The 20,541-nt window shown below is 43.0% G+C and overlaps 1 protein-coding gene across 1 annotated transcript in view; it reads left to right on the top strand.

Annotated features, from left to right (window-relative positions):
* Nucleotides 1-2,930: 2,930 nt before the first annotated feature.
* The window catches only part of RNF125 (ring finger protein 125), a 37,453-nt gene continuing 19,842 nt past the window's right edge, over nt 2,931-20,541 (top strand). The window contains exons 1-2 of the mRNA XM_032421319.1: nt 2,931-3,312; nt 18,940-19,093. Coding sequence (XP_032277210.1) covers nt 3,149-3,312; nt 18,940-19,093 — 318 coding nt within the window. The 5' untranslated portion in view covers nt 2,931-3,148. The remainder of the gene's footprint in view (nt 3,313-18,939; nt 19,094-20,541) is intronic.

The raw sequence follows: 20,541 nt of genomic DNA, 5'->3' as shown, positions 1-20,541 counted from the left end.
CAGCTAGATTGTAGAGCCATTTACTAAGAGAGGGATAAACAACTGGAAGTAGAACAGGTGGGAATTTACTATCATGAATTCGTTATCGGACAGGTGGAACTGAAGGTGCCTGAAGCAACCAGGTGGTGATGTCAAGTAAGTGGTTGGGCATTTGAGCGGCCCAGGTAGAGATAAAGACTTGGAAGTCTTTGGAACAAAGATGGTAATAGAATCTGGGTGTTTTGAGGTTCTTAGGGAGGGAGCAAGGAATGAGAAAAGGTCCTAAGACAGAATCCTAGGACTTCCAGGACTTAGCTTTTCCATGGAGAAGAAGAGGCCAGGGAAGGAGATGGGGAAGAACAGCCAGAAAGGAAGAGGGAAAGCCAAAGAGTTTCTACAAGGAGGGAGTGCTCTATACCGACAAATGTAGTTGAAAGGTCACGGAAGAAAAAGATTAAAAAGATTCTACTGGATTTAGCTACATGAAGGCCCCTGGTGACACTGGTAATGAAGCAACTTTTAGACAGATGGAAGTGGAGCGATCGGTTCAGACCCCAGGCTGAACTGGCTAAAGAGAGGATAATTAAGAAATGGAGACACAGGGGTGCCTGGGTGGCTCAGTCGTTAAGCGTCTGCCTTCGGCTCAGGTCATGATCCCAGGGTCCTGGGATCGAGCTCTGCATCAGGCTCCCTGCTCCACGGGAAGCCTGCTTCTCCCTCTCCCACTCCCCCTGCTTGTGTTCCTTCTCTCGCTGTGTCTCTCTCTGTCAAATAAATAAATAAAATCTTAAAAAAAAAAAAAAAGAAATGGAGACACAGCTGGTGGAGAAGCAGGTCAAGAAATTTGGCCTTTAAGAGGATGTAGGGCAGGAGCTAAGGGACATGTGGAATCAAGGGAGGGGTTTCTTTCTCTTTTTTTTTTAAGATTTTATTTATTTTATAGGGAAAGAGATCTCGTGTGAGCGTGTGTACACATGAGTTTGGGAGAGGGGCAGAGAGAAAGAGAATCTTAAGCAGGCTCCACACCCAGCATGGAGCCCAATGTGGGGCTCCATCTCATGACCCTGAGATCATGACCTGAGCCGAAAGCAAGAGTTGGATGCCTGACCGACTGAGCCCCCCAGGCGCCCCCCATTATCCCTATCTTTAAAAGAAAAACAGGGACACCTGGGGGGTCAGTCGGTCAGGCATCCAAGTCTTGCTTTCGGCTCAGGTCATGATCTCAGGGTGGTGAGATAGAGCCCTCTGTCAGACTCTGCACTGAGCGAGGAGTTGGCTTGTCCCTATCCTTCCCCTTCTGTTCCCCCATCCGCCCCCACTCAAGCATGCACTCTCCCTCTCTCTCAAATAAATAAAATCTTTAAAGATAGGGATAGCTATCTTTCCTTCACCTCTATATCCCATTCATTTGCCAGTCCCTTTGGGTCGTTCTCATAAATGTATCCCAAATCTCATAAATGTATCCCAAACCCAGATAACTCCCTGGTTTGAGCCATTACCATCCTCACTTGGGCTAACTCAGTCTCCTCCAATTGGTTTCTCTGCGTCCATTCTTATTTTGTTCTTAGCTTTTTGAAACCACAAAACAGTCATAGGAAATGAAATCATGGTTTTGAAATAAAATCCAAACTCTTGGTCCTGGCCTATGAGATTGAATATGATCAGGCCCTTCTCCTATCTTAAGGGATCCCGTTCTACCCTGCTGGTCCCCTGTGCTCTGTCTCCACATGGCTTCTTTCTGTTCTTTGTTCCTTGCTCACTCACTGGTCCCAGTGCTTGGCAAGCCTTTTCCTACATCTTTGAATGGCTGACTCCTTTTCATTATTCATGACTACTCAAATGTTGCCTTATCCAAAAGTCTTCTCTGACCTTCTTATCCTCCCCACTCCCATCCTCAGTCCGTTTTACCTTCTTCATGGCTCTTATCATCTGAAATGATCTTGTTCATTTATTTATCTGTTGGTTACTTACATCTTCTCATTAAAAGTAAAGTCTGGGGGAAACTGGGTAAAGTTTATGGGATTGTTATGTATTACATGTATTATTGCATGATGTATAGTGTAGATCATATATTACTATGTGTTATGTATAAATGATAAGCATGTGAATCTGTAATTATCTCAAAATAAATGTTTTTGGTTTTGTTTATTTAAAGTAAGCTCTGTGAGACCTGGGATTTTTGTCTCCTTGTCAGGAACTGTGTTCCCATCACTGGCATGCAGTTGGCACTAAAGAAATCTTATTAAATGTGTGACTTATTTTTTTTAAAGATTTTATTTATTTATTTATTTATTTATTTATTTATTTATTTGAGAGAGAGAGCGCACAAGCAGAGGGAGAGGGGCAGAGGGAGAAGGAGAAGCCGGCTCCCCGCTGAGCAGGGCGCCTGATGCCCGGCTCGATTCCAGGACCCGGAGAGCATGCCCAAGCAGAAGGCAGACCCTTAACCGACTGAGCCACCCAGGCGCCCCACATGTGTAACTTACAAAACGATATATTTGGTCATGTCTAAAAGAGAATGGGGCAGGGAGTAGGATCAACAGCAGGGGACCCTGAGCCCAGCAAATCCGGGTCTCCAGAACCCTTTCCACCGCCCCATGCTACCTCTCCATTGATGGAGTATTGACTCGATGACTGAAGTCTTGGTTAGCGCTGTCTTAGGACACGCTCAGTCATAGATCGTCTTTGTTGCCTATTATGATTACAATAGTGCAGGGCAGACAGGACCATCACCTTACAAATGGGTTCTGGTTCGCTTAAAGCACGACCAGACCCACACTCTCCCGAACTTGCAAGAATGGGTAAGGACGCTGCCTGCGAGAGCCCGGAAGGCTCACAGCCGGCCCAGGTCCTCGGCTCCGCAGTTGAGGTTTCAGGTTTCAATCCTCCCAGGAGCCCGGGCTGTCGCAGCGCGCACCGTGCGGCGGCAGCCTCCGCCCGCACGTCTCCACGCGAAAGCCAACTCCAGGCGCGGCCGCGCACTCGTCTGCCCTAGACGGAGGTTGGGCGCCGCGGCTGCGCCTGCTGCTAGGCTGCTCAAGCTGGGCGCGCGGGGAGGCGGCGAGCACAGCTGGGCCGGGACTTCCTTCCTCCCTCTACCGCAGGACAACAAAACAACCCGGCAGCAGGCGCTGAGCCCTTGGCAGCTGTCTGGGCGAGAGGCGCAGCGATGGGCTCCGTGCTGAGCAGCGATAGCGGCAAATCCGCCCCCGCCTCGGCCGCCCCGCGGGCCCTGGAGCGCAAGGGGGACCCCGAGCTGCCCGTCACGTCCTTCGACTGCTCCGTGTGCCTCGAGGTGTTGCACCAGCCCGTCCGGACCCGCTGTGGCCACGTGTAAGTGCCAGGGAAGCTCGGCTTGCGCGCCCACTTCTGGGGAGGGCGAGGTTGGGGGAGGCGAGGGCAGGGGGGGTTTCAGAAGCCAGCGCCTGAATGGAGCTACTGCAGGGAGACACCCGGACCCGTCGAGTCCAGGCCACGGGAAAATTGACCGGTCGGAAGGTGACACAGGATTTCAGGAGGCGAAAACAGCAACAAGCGGGCCCTGCAGCGCCCCCCGCACCACCCCGCCATGCCCGTCGCCGCTTGCTCCCGAAGCCCAGGTGTACAGCCCAGGGATGGGGTTCCCAGGGATGGGGTTCCCAGGCGCGCGACCCGCCAGGAGCCAGGGCGCCCCAGCGGGGGAGGGTGCTCTTGGCTGGACAGCCAGCACCCGTTTGGGCACAAGGCAGTGGGCTCCTGCAGAGCAGTTATCCCGCTGAGCTCTGTTAATCCGAAGGTGCTTCCCTCACCGCCCCCCACCCCGCACCCCAGGTCGGTTTTGTTTTGCCGGCTGTCTGCACGTGTTCCAGAACGCCCACTGAGGCTAGCCTCTTGAGCAAACAAAGATCTGTGCAAACTGGCCTTCCACCCCCACCTCCCTTTCCTAATACAAACACTCAGGCCCCTCAAAGATCAACGCAAATTGGAACGTCCAAGTGACTCTGTGGTCGTAGGAGTTTAAGTACCCGCCGGGGTGGGGCTGGGAATTGAACGTTAGCACCGAGCCGTTGAGTGTAGCCCTTTAAAATCCGACCACGAAGTGACAGGAGGTTGCAGACTACCTGTCTTACGCAGCGCTTCCCTAAATCGATGGAAAGTATACATAAAAATGAGTAGTTTCTAAAAAGACTTTAAAAACAAAATCCCTATATAAAATTGGCACGTCCTTAATTTGTGCTTGAGTAACTAGTAATGGGAGTTGGATCTGTGGATTCGTGTTCTCTGTTTACGTAGAAGTTTTCTTTCCGTGGCTGCATGGGTGTGCGACCCAGTGTGTGCGTGTTGGGGTGGGCGGGGGGGGGGGGAGTTGCATAGAGCGGAAGCCCACTTAATGTCTTCTTTGGCTGACCGTTTAACTATAGTTTGATGAAGCACCAGGGCAATACCGCAATGGCTGGTAAGTGCTTTTGGCTTACCAGGGAAAAAAGACCATATTATAAATGCAAGGGCACAAAATGTTTTTCAGAGGACTTAGGTGGTCCTTGACACCTAGAGACTAGTAACCGAGAAGCACCACTGAAAGGCAGGGTATGATCCAGGAAGAAAAATGCAGCCCACACAAGTGTTTAAATAGAGAGTGCCCTGGGCATTATTTTGTGGCTGTATTTCCAAGGCCTGTTGTTTCAGCTTTGTACTTTAAACTCCAGCCTAATTGACCTCCTGACTGATTACTGATGTTGTTTCCCAGCTGTCCAGATGTAGCTCATTGACATAAATCCCAAGGCCAAGATGGAAGCCAAGATACATATTGATTAGTTCAGTGCAGTAAAAACCTCCTGATAACTCCGGGTAAATTTAGTCTGCATGAGCATTAAAACTTTAAAGTTGCACCAAAGATGCACAGTGAGCATCAAGTCTTGAAGGTTCCTTTTGTAGAACTGAATTGAGTGACTTTGATATTGGAGATTGTTACCTGATTAGGGATTGTTTTCCCTGGTTTAGATGTTGAAGGCTATAACTTACTGTTTGCAGTGTTTTTGCCTCTGCTAAAGGATGATATAAATGTGTAAAAAGTTAAATCTTTTGTTTAATCTTTTTCTTTGTTAGAGTTTGAATAGGAAACGAGCAACTGGAAAAATAGTCATGAAGTAGCACAACAAGGGCTGGATGAACGGCCTTCCCTCACTTTACTGTTCTTTGTTTTGACAAATCTGTGTCCATTGTTCTGGCTGTGGGCAGAATTTCCATATTCCTCCTTTTGGCAGATTTACTTGGGCCCCTTCCACTTTATAAAATGTTAACTGGAGTTCCTTCTGCAGTGGAGATGGTGAGTGCTGTTAACACCATTTAGACTTCCTAAATGAATTCTTCTCTTCCATTGACCTTAAATTGGAAAATGAAGAAATGCAAATGAAATCTCTCTATGTTACCCCATATTGAAGCTAATTTCCAAAATTGCTGAACTCATTTATTGATGCTGATTTCTGTTTATAAACCTATTTTGAGTCAATCAAGTTATTAATAATGGCAAAAATACATTGAATGAATATGTATGTAACACTCTATAAATTATAGAAACAGTGGGCTTGAGAGAGCAGGATTTGAAATTCAGCCCTGCCACTGACCTGTGCTGTGTGACCACCATGTTGCTTAATCTCTTTGACTGTTTCTTCATTTGTAAAATAGGGTGAAAAATGGAATTTTTATGAGTATTTAGAAAATGTAAAAGTAGCCCATCATAAAGCCTCAACACATAATTTCTATTTCCTTTAAAGTCATTCCACAAATGAAAAACCCAGGAATGGGTATTATTTCTTATCTATATTTCTTTTGGAATAAAACTGGGCCGCAAAAGATAGATCTATGACATTTCTAGCCTTCCTTTTAGCTTGGTTCTTTTTCCTTTGGTGGCCTTTAATTAAGAAGTTCTATTTTAATGTGCTGTCATTTCAAATTGACTTTATTCATATCTCTGTATCAGTTGTTAAAAAAGATTTTGGGGAAAAGGCTTCCTACCTCTGCCTTATCTTCTGTTATCAGTGGGGGGGGGGAGGGAGTAGGTAAGTTGACACTGTATAAATGAAACTGAAAGGGAATCTGATTTACATTTAAAATAAGTATTTATAAAGAAATGTGTTGACCAGTTGGGTATGATAAATAAAGGGGGAGAAAGGAGTGGAAGGCAACTCCCTAACAGGTGACAGAGATAAAGGGGGGCAGAGTTCAGCCCCCGAGGTAATGAACTCGTGATGGGGCTTGTCAAGTGTATAGTAGTCTGATAGGGAGATACCCAAATGGAAACATCCCCAAGGTACTGGGACCATTAATGGATTTGGGGAAAGGTCAGAGCTGGAGCTAAGGGAGTTATCTAAAAGCATCAAGAGGTTGAGAATGGGTCTAACAAAGCTAATAGGTACAGACTGGAGCATACTTGAGGGTACGAAGAGCCACATCTTCATTGAACTGAGTTGATGAAAATGAACTGAGTTGATTAAATTGCTCTAAGTCACAGAATTTGCCTAATTTTGAAAATGAAACTGTGGAGGATCATTCTAATGGGCTTTCAGGTAAGCGGATTAAAGCTTGCCCTTTGTGGTCAAGTTACAACCTGCATCCAATTGGTGGTTCTCTAAGTAGAGTCCAAGAGTGTCCTAAAGAGTTTTCAACTGACCCAGAAATATACATCAGTGCTTTCATTCTTTTTTTAAAATATAGTATGTTTTATTTTTTATTAAAAAAATTTTATCAAGGTATAATTGACATATAATATATTAGTTTCAGGTGTTCAACATAATGATTCTATCTTTGTATATATTGGAAAATGAACACCACAGAAAGTCTAGTTAACATCTGTCTACATACATAATTACACATTTTTTCTTGTGTGTTGAGAACTTTTTAAGATCTATTGTCTTAGCAATCTTCAAAATATACAGCCCAGTATTATTAACTATAGCCACCATGCTGTACATTAGAGCCCCATGACTGATTGATTTATAAGTGGAAGTTTTTGTACCTTTAGGCCCCCTTTCACCCATTTTGCTGCCCCTTTTGTTCTTACAGAAGGGGTGCAATCCCAAAGACTTCTTTTTTCTACATAAGATTAAAGCCATTTGTCTTATTTATTATTACAGATATTTATTACCTACTTGTATATTATCTGTTAGGGCGGGTTCTCTCGAGAAACAACCAATAGTGTATGTATATGTGTGTGTGTGTGTGTGTGTATGTGTGCATGTGTGAGAAAGACTGATTTTAAGGAATTGCTTTACATTATTGAGGATAATAATCTCTTTACTTAAAGTCAGCCAATTATAGATGTTACACCATCTACAAAAGACCAGCACAGCAACACCTAGATAAGTGTTTGATTAAATAACTGAGTCCCATAGCCTACCCAAGTTGACATACAAGACTAACCATCACATCTACCAACTGAGTTTTTAAGGGTTATTAAAATCTGGTTATCAAAAACACAAATTAGATCAATATCAGGCTTTCCTGTAGGCCCTTTAGGATTATACTAAGAAGTCTGGCTGTTAGGTAACCATGCACACACCTACGTGTTGCCTAAGCAGACAGTAGGAATCCGCACAATGTTCTTTAAAATAAAATCATTGTTGGGGCGCCTGGGTGGCTCAGTTGGTTAAGCGACTGCCTTCGGCTCGGGTCATGATCCTGGAGTCCCGGGATCGAGTCCCACATCGGGCCCCCTGCTTGGCGGGGAGTCTGCTTCTCCCTCTGACTCTCCTCTCTCTCATGCTCTCTCTCTCTCAAGTAAATAAATAAAATCTTAAAAAAAATTTTTTTTAAATAAAATAAAATCATTGTTCATTTACTTCATCCTTATCGTTTTGGTTGGTTATAGGTTGTTTGGTTAGATCTGCTCTCGCATGGAGTGCTGTCATTTATCGATGCAGCAAATATGCCCTGTTCTGTGCCGAGCACGTAGACACGTATGCTTATGGAGTTTGCATTCTCATGTGGCAGGTGGCCGATAAGCAAGATTCGAGCATGGAGTATGTCGCTTGTTATATAGTGACGGGTGTTAAGGATAAAAAAAAATAAGCAAGGGAGGGATAGGAAGTATGTGGGGGAGTTGCAATTTGAAGATATTTAGAGCAGTGCTTCTCAAATTGTCGGCTGTGAAGAACCAGTGAGGTTTTGTTCGTTTTGTCGTGTTTTTAGCCCATTGCTGACCGATACTTTTATAAAATAAAAAATGTATTATGGAAAAAATGAAATTTAAAAATACGAAAGATATAGAAAATACAAGCCCTCATTTTTAAAATTATTAATTACATTCAACAGACATGAAGGTATTCTGGAAGATTTCTATACAAGAGAGTTGACCGCTGGATTTAGTAATGTGGAGGCTCTTGGTGACCTTGCGAAGAGCAGTTTTAGTGGGATGGTGGGTCCCCCTGCCCAACTGGAGTGGATTCGTGAGTGATCACAGGAGCCAAGGACAGGGAGCATAGAAGGCCCTTTCACGGAGTTGGGAAGCAAAGTGAAGGAGAGAAATTGGGGCAATAGCTGGAAGGAGAGGAGGGATTAAGAGAGGTGTTTTTTTTTTTTTTTTTAAAGATTTTATTTATTTATTGACAGAGAGAGAGCACAAGTAGGCAGAGAGGCAGGCAGAGGGAGAGGGAGAAGCAGGCTCTCCGCTGAGCAGGGAGCCCGATGCGGGGCTCGATCCCAGGACCCCGGGATCATGACCTGAGCCTAGGGCAGCTGCTTAACCCACTGAGCCACCCAGGCATCTGAGAGCGTTTTCTTTAAAAAAAATTTTTTTTCTTTTAAGAGAAGAAAAATGGAATATTCTGTATGGTTATGGAAATGAGCCAATAGCGAGGGGGAAACTGATGCACAGAAGAGAGAATTTCAGGAGCAATGGCCTTGAGTAGGAGAGAGGAGCTGGGACTTAAAGCGGGGCATTGGGAGCCAGGAGGAGGCTTGGCCTTAGCAGGAGAATGGACGGCTCATCCATTTCAAGGGATGTAGGGCATTAAATGGGCAAAGATGCAGGGAGTTGAATTGAAGAGGTGGAATATTGTGGAAATTCCCATCTGATTTTCAGTTATCATTGACATATTACTTGACCTGTGACTTGACTTTAAGATGAAACTTTGAAGTTTAAATATGAACATCCAGGCCCCTGATGGCTAAAACCAATGTATATAGAATTCTTCCTCCTCCCAATGTGCTTGGGTAAGCGTCACTTAAAATGGGATGGCTAGGGGCACCTGGGTGGCTCAGTCATTAAGTGTCTGCCTTCAGCTCAGGTCATGATCCCGGGGTCCTGGGATCGAGCCCCACATCGGGCTCCCTGCTCAGAGGGAAGCCTTCTTCTCCCTCTCCCACTCCCCCTGCTTGTGTTCCCTCTCTCGCTGCGTCTCTCTGTCAAATAAATAAATAAAATCTTCAAAAAAAAAGAAAAAGGGATGGTTAGAGTCTTTTGTACCATCAAGGTCCAAAAAGTCTGGAGAGCCTTTGCTCTAGGAAAGGAATGCTACTTTTTACATTGCCAGTCCTTCAAGGTCTGGCGCTTAGTAGGTGTTCAGTATTCGTTGAATTAATGGATGATTCTAAAATGCCATGCAGTTGGAATACTTGAGTGAATGCCTCTCAAGCAGGGACGGCCACTCTAGAGTGCCAGCCAATGGATGCTATGTGGTTGAGTAATAGAGAGGAGTCCCGTGATAGTTTCCGAACTCCTTTCTTTTTATGGGGTTACTCATCTGTCCCTGGATTCCTGAGAATTTCAGAAGGATGTAATTAAGCTGGCCTGAAATTTGCCTCCTCTGGTGGTTGGACTGCTCTGTGTTTACTTAGTAACATTAGTATTGTCGCAGGCAAATTAAATAGTAGTGATCTATTAAATTATGTATTCTCTAACAAACAGAACCTAAATAATGTAGCAGATGGAGTTTTATGCCCAGATTTTCCTTAGACCTTGGCTACCGGCCCCATGGACTGGTAACATTACAGAATCTTGGGCCCCATCTCCCACCTACTAAATCAGAATCTGCATTTTAATAGGATGTTCAGGTGATTTATATTCACTTTAAAGTTTGAAGCACAGCTCTAGCTAACCCTGTTTCATTGACAGTAAAATACAGCAAGTTGAGGACCGCATTTGAAGGTTCTAGAGAGGCACCCCGCTAAGATTTTAAGTTAAAGGAAATAAAATTGTCTTGAGGAGGTTACATTTTAAATCAACACGTAATGCGGTGTAGAGATATGCAGAGTCAGGTTTTGGAGGCTGAATGATTCCCAGGATGAACTTTGATGGAACCTAACTGAATACAGAAATAACATCAAAGGAAATCTCAGGGGCAGTGGGCGGCTGGAGGGCTTTGCTCTAGGAATAGCTGCACTCAGGCCGAACCGTGTAGGTGAAGAGGGAGAGTGTGTGTGTGTGTGTGTGTGTGTGTGTGTGTGTGTGTGTGTGTTTATTGCCTTACATTGGAATGTTTTGGCCTGAGACTCTTATCACTTGGCATAACAATAACAACTTCCCTTACTCTGTTTACATTTTCAAGCTCACCAAGCCCCTCAAGATTTTCATTCAGCTTCGTATTGGCCTCCCCACAGTGAGGCAGCCTAGTGTTGAGAACATAAATAAAATGTTAGATCGGCCTCATGTTGCCAGGGGCTCTTGCAGAGTCCTATTTGGGGACCATGTCTGAATACTTCCTTTGCCTGTCTAGCCCTGGACCCCATGGAATCCCTAATGCATCCCTTCCCTCCTTAAATTTATGATACTCAGGGTTCGGTTTTAGCTCTTAAGATTGAGTACCTAATTTTACCCAGTGTCTTCAGCAAGACTTTCCTCATTTTTCTACAGTGCTTTGCTGACCTCTTCATTATAAAGGGTTTTTATTGATAATCACTTAATTTAGGGAAACAGGGGTTAATAAAGTTATCAGAGGGAGCAGGGTATTTAAGTTTCCATCTGGTTTCAAAGTTTTTAGAGTCATTATCCAGTTCCTAACTCATGTCTTCAGGAGCTGCAAACTACAAGTGATGTAAATGAATGTGGAGGGTGAGTTCTCCACAGGATGAAGATGGGTGTGCCAGCCCATGTGACCACATGGGAATTGAGTCCAGAGTTGGAGGAGACTAGCTTTTAAAAGAAGCCAGAAATTTGGGTTTAGTTGTAAAATCTGATTTTTAAAAACAAAAATTTTTTAGGTGGGGAGGGGCAGAGGGAGAGAGAGAATCTTAGGCAGGCTCCACGCCCAGCGGAGAGCCTGACTGAGCCACGCGGGCACCCCGCAAAATCTGATGTTAAAGCAATGGCAACTCACTCAGAATTTTTGAAAACATTGAACTGGTCCAAAAAAAATGTAATTGACTTCTATCTTCAGCTTCTGTCTTTCACCTAATTTCTCCTCATTGTGATTATGTCTTTTATGATTCATCATTCTCAACTACCTTTTGAAGGTGGAGAGGGGGGCAGACAAATAGGAATCCTTTATCTCCTTAGGTTTGTGTTCGTTTCTATCCCTTGGGTTCTTTCAGAAGGACCTAACACTCTTCCTTATTAATGCAAATGTTGGGCCCTGCCAAGAAAATTCTCCTTTGATCCGTTCCTCATAACTGATTGACTTATTTCAATTTACTGAGTAACTACTGTGTGCCTGGGGTGGTGTGGGAGGTAGGCCTGCAAGATTGTGAATGGTTCTGAGCGGTATGTATTTCTGTGATCTACTTCGTACTTGTCGCTTCTGGCCTGTTGTCACTGGGGCATTTTTGTTTTGTTGTGTTGTTTTTTAGCTTTATTGAGGTGATATAGTACAATTCACACAAAATGTACAAGTTGACAAATTTTGGTAATTATGTAACTACCTCCACAAACAAGATCTAGAACAGTTAATTCCATTGCCCTAAAAAGTTCCTTCAAGTCCTTTGTAGACAATCCCCTCCCCAAACCCCTGGCTCCAACAGCCCCATCTGCTTTCTGTCACTAAGTTTTGGAATCATGCAATAAGTAGTCTCTTGTGTTTGACTTCTCTCACTTAGGATAATATATTTGTTGTCACTTGGTATGTTGTAAGTCCCTTTGCCTCACTTCCAAAATAAATCCTAAATCTGTCCACTTACACTGGCTGCTGTTACTTTGTTGGCCTAGGCCATCATCCTCTCTTGAACTGGCTCTTACGATGGCTTAAACCTGAGCTCCTCACTGCTTCGGCTCTTGTACCTCCGTCATCTGTTCTTTACACAAGAACCAGAGTGATCTATGTAATTTAAATCAAATTATGTCACCCTCCTATCTAAAACCCTCCAGTGCCTTCCCATCACCCTTAGTTATGGCTTTATGCTCTGTCTCCTGCCCACTTTACGCCCCCTCCCACGTCTCCACGTGCTCTCCCTGGGGCCCCCTGCCTCTCAAGCATGCTGGCTTTCTATACCTCAGCAGGATGGTCCCTATCTTTTGTACCCTTTTTTTTTTTCAGTTTGGAAAACCGTTCCCAGATCTTCTTTAGCGGGGTGCCTTCAAATATCATCTCAGGGACCATCCATCTAAATGCTCCCCTTGTCCCATTCACTCTATTTTCATTGTCAGCTGTTTTCTTCTTCTCAAAGCATTTATCATTTTTTAAAAAAAGATTTTATTTATTTATTCGACAGAGAGAGACACAGCGAGAGAGGGAACACAAGCAGGGGGAGTGGGAGAGGGAGAAGCAGGCTTCCCGCTGAGCAGAGAGCCCGATGCGGGGCTCGATCCCAGGACCCTGGGATCATGACCTGAGCCGAAGGCAGACGCTTAACGACTGAGCCACCCAGGCGCCCCAGCATTTATCATTTGTCAGTCTATTTGTTTACCTGCTTATTGCCTCCCTCCCCATTCTAGAACTCTGAGAGCAGGGACCTTAGGCACTGCCACAATTTCATCCCTGGCATGAGCAGCTGGCAAAAGTCAGCTATTGCTACAAATTTCACCAGTGCATGAATGCTTACATGGGTAGGTCTAGGGAGGTTTGTGCAGTTTTATACATTCTCTCATCGTCTTCTCTATAACCATGGATTAACTGTTGTTGCTAGAAGCTACACATATCCAGTTTTAGACGGTTTGTATTTTCTCTCTTCAGCCTTTTGTTACATTCTAGATTGTTCTGTGCTCTTTACGTTTGTTTAAATAATCATAAATGCAGTGTAATCTTTTCCTCACACTGAATTTGGATGCCCTTAAAAATATATTTTTAAAAATGTTTTTCTGGGGCGCCTGGGTGGTTCAGTTGGTTAAGCATCTGCCTTCGGCTCAGGTCATGATCCCAGGGTCCTGCGATCAAGCCCACATTGGGCTCCCTGCTTGGCGGGGAGCCTGCTTCTCTCTCTCCCTCTGCCTGCCACTCCCCCTCCTTGTGCTCTGTTACTCTCTCTGTCAAATAAATAAATAAAATCTTAAAAAAATAAAATAAAAATAAAAAAGATAAAAAAAATAAAAATGTTTTTCTCTTCATGTTCCATTAAAAATTTCAGGCCTCTCATCCTCCAAACATTTCCCTTCCTAATTTTACAACTCAGTTTTTCTCAAGAGTAAAGAAAATTTAAGTCCTAGTAAGGTGGTTAATTTTTTCTAGCATTTTTTTCCCTAACGTTTTATTATGAGAAATTTTAAACATAGAGCTAAGTTGAAAGAAATGTAAAATGAGCACCTATATATTCACTACCTAGATTCTAGAATTATTAATTTTGCCATATTGCTTTTAGTTCTCATTTTATCACATACCTACCCATCATCAGTCTATCTTCTTTTTGGATACATTTCAGAGTAGGTTACAATGATCAGCACACTCTATTTCCTTCTTATATCAAGATGCATAATATTGGGGTGCCTGGATGGCTCAGTTGGTTAAGCGTCTGCCTTTGGCTCAGGTCATGATCCCGGGGTCCTGGGATCGAGCCCTGCATAGGGCTCCCTGCTCTGCAGGAAGCCTGCTTCTCCCTCTTCCTCTGTCCCCTGGCTTGTGTTCTTTCACTTGCTCTCTATCTCAAATAAATGAATAAAATCTTTTTAAAAAAAGATGCATATTATTAACCAGATTTATGTTTTTTTATTTTTTTTATTTTATTTTATTTTATTTTTTTTAAAGATTTTATTTATTTATTTGACAGAGTGAGAGATAGTGAGAGCAGGAACACAAGCAGGGGGAGTGGGAGAGGGAGAAGCAGGCTTCCAGAGGAGCAGGGAGCCCGATGTGGGACTCGATCCCAGGACCCTGGGATCATGACCCGAGCCGAAGGCAGGCGCTTAACGACTGAGCCACCCAGGCGCCCCAGATTTATGTTTTTTTAAGGTAAATTACACATGTAGTGAAATGAATACATCCTTAGTATAACCCCTATTGAGATATAGAATATTTTCATTACCTCCAGAGAGTTTCCTCATGTCCCTTCCCAGCCAATCCCTGTCCATATATCCCCACGGGCAACCATTGTGCTTTTTTTCTCTCCCGTAGATGAGTTTTGCCTGTTCAAGAACTTCATATAAGTGGAATTAACAGGCTGTGCTCTCTCGTGTCTGGCTTCTTTCACGCAGTATGTCTTTGAGGTTCATCCATGTTGCTGCATATGTTAGTAATTTGTTATTTTTTATTGCTGTGTGGTATTCCATTGTAGGAATATGCCCCAGTTTGCTTATTCATTTTCTTATTGATGGACACCAGGGTTATTTCCAGTTTGGGGCTGTTACAAATACATTCCTTATTAATATTCTTGTACAAATAGATAAATGTTTTCATTTCTCTTTATTTAATGAATACATGGGCTTGGTATTGCAGGACCAAAAGATGCCTATATGTTTTGTTTTATAAAAATCTACCAGACCATTTATCCCAATGATTGTAGGTGATTAACTTTTTTAAAGAATCATTTATTGTGTAGGTAATATGGTCATAGGGTTCAAACTGGAAATTTGACAATGACAACACCCACCTCTTCCTTCCCGTTCCCATTTCTCCAAAACACTAGGTAAATGTTCTTTTTTATTTATATCACATACCCACCTCTTCTTTCTAGTTCCCATTTCTCCAAAAGGTAGGTAAAGGTTCTTTTTTTAAATCTTTTTAGATGTTTTTATACATCTATAAACCTATAAATAGCTCATACTATATAGATAGTTCTAACTTTGCTTTCTTTTCATTTGTTTTATTTAAATTCAAGTTAGTTACATATAGTGTATTATTAATTTTGGGGTAGAATTTAGTGATTCATCAGTTGCATATAATACCCAGTGCTCATCCCAACAAGTGCCCTCCTTAATGTCCATCACCCAGTTACCCCATTCCTCACCCACCTCTCCTCCAGCAACCCTGTTTCCTATAGTTAAGAGTCGCTTATGGTTTGTCTCCCTCTCTGTTTTTATCCTATTTTTTTTCCTTCCCTTCCCCTATGTTCATCAGTTTTGTTTCTTAAATTCCACATATGAGTGAAATAATATGGTATTTGTCTTTCTCTGACTGACTTACTTTGCTTACCATAATACACTCTAGTTCTATCCACGTCGTTGCAAATGGCAAGATTTCATTTTTGATGGCTGCATAATATTCCTCTGTGTGTGTGTGTGTGTGTGTGTGTGTGTGTGTGTGTGTGTGTGTGTATGTGTGTGTGTACACCACATCTTCTTTATCCATTCATCTGTCGATGGACATCTGGACTCTTTCCACGGTTTGGCTATTGTGGACATTGCTGCTATAAATATTGGGGTGCAGGTGCCCCTTTGAATCACTATTTTTGTATCCTTTGGGTAAATACCTAGTAGTGCAATTGCTGGCTCATAGGGTAGCTCTATTTTTAACTTTTTGAGGAACCTCCATACTGTTTTCCAGAGTAGCTGCACCAGTTTGCATTCCCAACTACACTTTGCTTTCTAAGAGGTTTTATTTTTGAGTTATCTTGTTTTTGTGCCTTGTTATATGGCATATATGTATATGTATATATATATATCATACACACACACACACACACACACACACACACATTACCTAAACCTGAATAGCCCTGTATGGATTCTAATTAGACAATTCATTTAATGTTTGATCACTTACGTACTTTTTATGCTAATGTACTAGAGTAAGGATGTTAAATTCTCCAGTTCACAAGACTTGAATTTGATAATTATACCTTTAAGGGGAGACTTTTAATCTCAGATTTTTTGGACTAAACCATTCTGCAATCTTATTTCTGCACCCCAAAAAGCGAGGCTTAAGCTGCAGTAGCATCCATTCCTCTCCTTATTGGTAACACTTTAAAAAATCATGGTTTTTATATACTCATAACCCGCAAGTTCGGTCTGTCCCAAAACACCTTAGTCTTGATGTGTTTCCTCCATTTAATAATCACTTTTGTTAAAATGGGTACAGCTAATTGATCTATGGGATTTGCAACTAATATTCTCATTGAATGCAACAATGTCTGTCTCATGCTCATTTGAGAGTTTCATGCCACATGTAACATCATTGTGCAAACATAAGGGAGTTACAGTGAGGGACTTGATTTTTTTTAAACGCCTTAAGTGTGCTACTTTTCATGTATATCTACTAGGCATTTCCATTGTTGTAGTTATCAGTTGTAAGGGCAAAAGCACTACAAAATGACAGTAGAAATGTACTCTGTGCAAAGTTGACTGGTTTATACAGGTACATCCATAGTTTTAGTTTTGCTGCTTCTGTTTGTCACTGGGAGGAATTGAGGTGACTTAAAAAGGACTACAGATCTTTCTTGACTCACAGTGGGGTTATGTCCCAATAAATCCATCCTAAAAAGTAAGTCAAAATGCATTTAGTACACCTAACCTACCAAACATCATAGCTTAGTTAGTCTGCCTTAAATATGCTCAGAACACTTACGTTAGCTCACAGTTAGGCAAAATCATCTAACACAAAGCCTATTTCGTAATAAAAGTGTTGAATATTTTGTGTCATTTATTGAATACTGTACTGAAAGTGGACAACAGAATGGTTGTCTGGGTACAGAATGATTGTAAATGTATCAGTTGTTTATCTGCGTGGCTGACTGGGAGCTGCCCAGCGCGGCAAGAAGAGGATTTCCTGCCTACCGGGAAAAGCTCAAAATTCAGAATTTGAAGTACAGTTTCTCCTGAATGAGTATCGCTTTTACATCACTGTAAAGTCAAAAAATCGTAAGTGGAACCACTGGGGTAATTGGGGACCTTACACGCATACTTTTGAGCTCCTTCCAAAACTGTTTGAGGTTCAAAGTACTACTGTCTTCAGGCTGTGTAAATTCGGCAAGCTGTTACATGTCTCTGAACCTCTGCTTGCCTCCAGTCAAGGAAGGAGAGAGCAGAGCAGCATGTTAGGATTACTCTGAGAGCTAAACAAGAGCATGTCGATCAGTGCTCACCACAGGGCTCAACACCAATATTCGTCTTCCGTTTGTATTGGTATAAAACTCAAGTAAGTTGTGAAGAAAGGGGAAGACTTTTGTTGACCAAGAAAGCAAAGTATCATCTGCTTGCTCCTAAATCATGTAAACGAATAATTCATGTCAGAACCCTAAATGTTGTATGAAGATTACAGCTTGAACATTTGGACCACTTGTAATAAATACCCTTCAAGACTACACTCTGAGAACCACTTCTTAGGGACTCAAAGAAATGCAAGGGCAGATTGGGTCTTGGAACTTGCAGGTAATCTACTTGAGGCACAGAGAAATGAAATACAGCATAGGACTCAGATCTTGTCTTCAGCAGGGGATTGTGGGCACCTTGACTGAGGTCCCACCAGATTGTATCTCATATAAGAGATGTAGTTCCTCCAGAGTGAAATCAGGGTGCTATTTGCAAGAGGAAGTGGATGCTGGACCGGCATAAACATCAAGCAGATGCCTCCAGAACAATGCAGATGTCAGCATCCTCTGTGTGTGTATAAGAATTTTGTAACATGCAGAAGAGAGTTCTTTTAAGCATCAGTCATGGCTAATATGATTGAGAGTTCAGTTTGGGAAATTTCAGTGAACTATATATCTATGATACGTGAACTTTTCTACATGTATATATATTTAATTTTTTAAAAAAGATTTTATTTATTTATTTGAGACAGACAGAGAAAGAGAGCAAGGGGTGGGAAGGGACAGAGGGAGAGGGAAAAGCAGACTCCCTGCTGAGCACGGAGCTCGATGTGGGACTCGATCCCAGGACCCTGAGATCATGACCTGAGCCGAAGGCAGACGCTTAACCGACTAAGCCACCCAGGCGCCCCAGTATATTTAAATTTTAAAAAGCTTAACTTTTGCCATAAATTAATATTCCCAAATAGATAGTATATGGTGAGCACTTTAAGAGCTATCAGGCCACGCTAATGTGTATAACTTATCTAAATGTCATTTTTACTTTTGTGTGCACTTAGCTTTCAACAGCTCCTATAAATAGGTCCATATTTTCTGTGAATTCTATTGGTTATGTTAAGATTTTATTATGATCATCTTTAAATAAGCCAGAGAATAAATTTCTTGACCTGGAGGACATTCCTAATAGTGCATTAAAATTATTTTGTAAGGCTGATCACGTGCATGGTATTTTGCCTCCTGGATTTCTTGCTATATTCTTATCTCACATACAAAATCCCACAGAGCAAAGACCTATTCCCGCGCCCCTCCCCCCCACATTTGGGGTAAAATAGGATTAGAGAAAAGAAAGAACACATTAGCTATCCTTTGGGTTCTAGTTTTAACTCGGCTTATAGGAATACTCTTTTCACCACTTTGTGCCCTTCTGTTCAAATGCACGCAGTGCGTGTAGTGAGAACGTGTGACTCCAAAGCAGTCTTACTGGGAAGGTAAGAAGCTCTCTGCCCAGTAGAGGATGCAAATGCACTTCTAACCTGGCAGTACAGCTAGCTCCTAGTGGACAAGGTGTCATTAAGACACACTTTACACAGAGGAACACACAGCGCTGGCTCCCTTATACCTTAAAAGGAAAATAACGTATTCTTGGTTTGTTTGGGGCAGATTCTGCCGTTCCTGTATTGCTACCAGTCTAAAGAACAATAAATGGACCTGTCCTTATTGCCGGGCCTATCTTCCTTCAGAAGGAGTTCCAGCCACCGATGTAGCCAAAAGAATGAAATCCGAGTACCAGAACTGCACCGAGTGTGACACCCCGGTATGTGGCCCTCTCTCTGTGCTCACGGTTACTGGCTTAGACCGCCGAGAAAATTGTCACGCGGCCAATCATTTCACCTGTGCCTCTGACTTCATCCTACTGGGTCTTTCTGAAGTTTACTGTCCCCGCCTCTCCCCTGCCTTTTCTCCAATTTCCTATGTGTAGGCTCTGGTGAACTTGGCACCCGACTCCTACCATCTCATTTTTCAAACAAATGCTTTCACCGACCACCTCCCGCTCCTCCCTTCCCATCACTCCCGTGACCACCCCCTCCTGTTATGTGGCCTCCATTCCCGCTACTCTTGCAGCCCACCCATGAATAGCTTTATTTTTAAATCCAGTGGCATAATTCCTCCTGTATTCTGGACTTTGCAGTCTTTCTCCCTGGTGCTCCTGTGTCCCTTGTTGCAGGTCTCCTCCTTTGATGCTTTACTAGCCTGGTTAGATCGTGTGAAGTCTGGCAGGCCATGGAAAAGAGTCTAGATTTTATCCTAAACGCAATAGTGAGTCATGGAAAGAGTGTACTCTTTTGATCGGGTCTATATATCTATTTTTAAAGATTTTATTTATTTATTTGAGAGAGCGCACAAGCTGGGGGGGGGAGGGGCTGAGGGAGAGGGAGAAGCAGACTTCCTTGCTGAGCAGGGAGCACGATGTGGGGCTCGATCCCAGGACCCTGGGATCATGACCTGAGCCAAAGGCACACGCTTAACCATCTAAGCCAACCAGGCGCCCCAGATCGGGTTTATATTTTTAAGATAACTGCTCTCTCATGTGAGTGGAGAATGGCTTGGAGGGGGCAAGAGCAGGATTGGTGGAGCCAATTCAGTGCCTATTGGGATGGGTCAGGTAAGGAAGCTGGATTAGGGTGAGAGCATTAGACAGGGAATAAGAGTTTGTTTCAAGGGGCACTTAGGAGAGCGAATTGAAGGAAATTGGTACCAGACTGGATGTGGGGCTGAATGAGAGTATAAAGTGTCAAAAATACCTCCTGGGTTTCTGATGTGTGTAGGTGTAGGTGAGGGTGCTGCTACGGGGAGCAGATTTGGAGAAGAATCCACAAAGTTTTAAATATGTTAACGTTTGAACTGCTAAGGGGAAGATACTATTATACAGAGTCTAGAGTAATCAAAGGAGAGATTATGTGTTAAGGGTCTGAATTTCTTTAGAGAACCTTTCTTGATTGTTAATCTACATTATAGCCTGTTATGCTTTCTGAGTACCCTGCGCTTTCTCTTTGTACTGTTTGTCACCATTTGGAATTATGCTTTTGTGATTTTTAAATGTACATCAGTTATCCCCACCAGAGTTAAGTTCTGTGAGGTTAAGGACTATGTCTGTTTTATTGGCGACTGTGTGTGTACCCAGCACTTTGAAGTGACTGGAACAGAGTTAGTGCTTAGTATATTTTTTGAATATTTAAGACTCAATAACCTACTCATGGCTGT

The sequence above is a fragment of the Phoca vitulina genome, unplaced genomic scaffold, assembly GCF_004348235.1.
Source record: "Phoca vitulina isolate PV1807 unplaced genomic scaffold, GSC_HSeal_1.0 scaffold24, whole genome shotgun sequence".
In the NCBI taxonomy this organism is placed as follows: domain Eukaryota; kingdom Metazoa; phylum Chordata; class Mammalia; order Carnivora; family Phocidae; genus Phoca; species Phoca vitulina.
The sequence above is the reverse complement of the archived record's forward strand: the minus strand, read 5'-3'. Positions and strand labels throughout refer to the sequence as shown.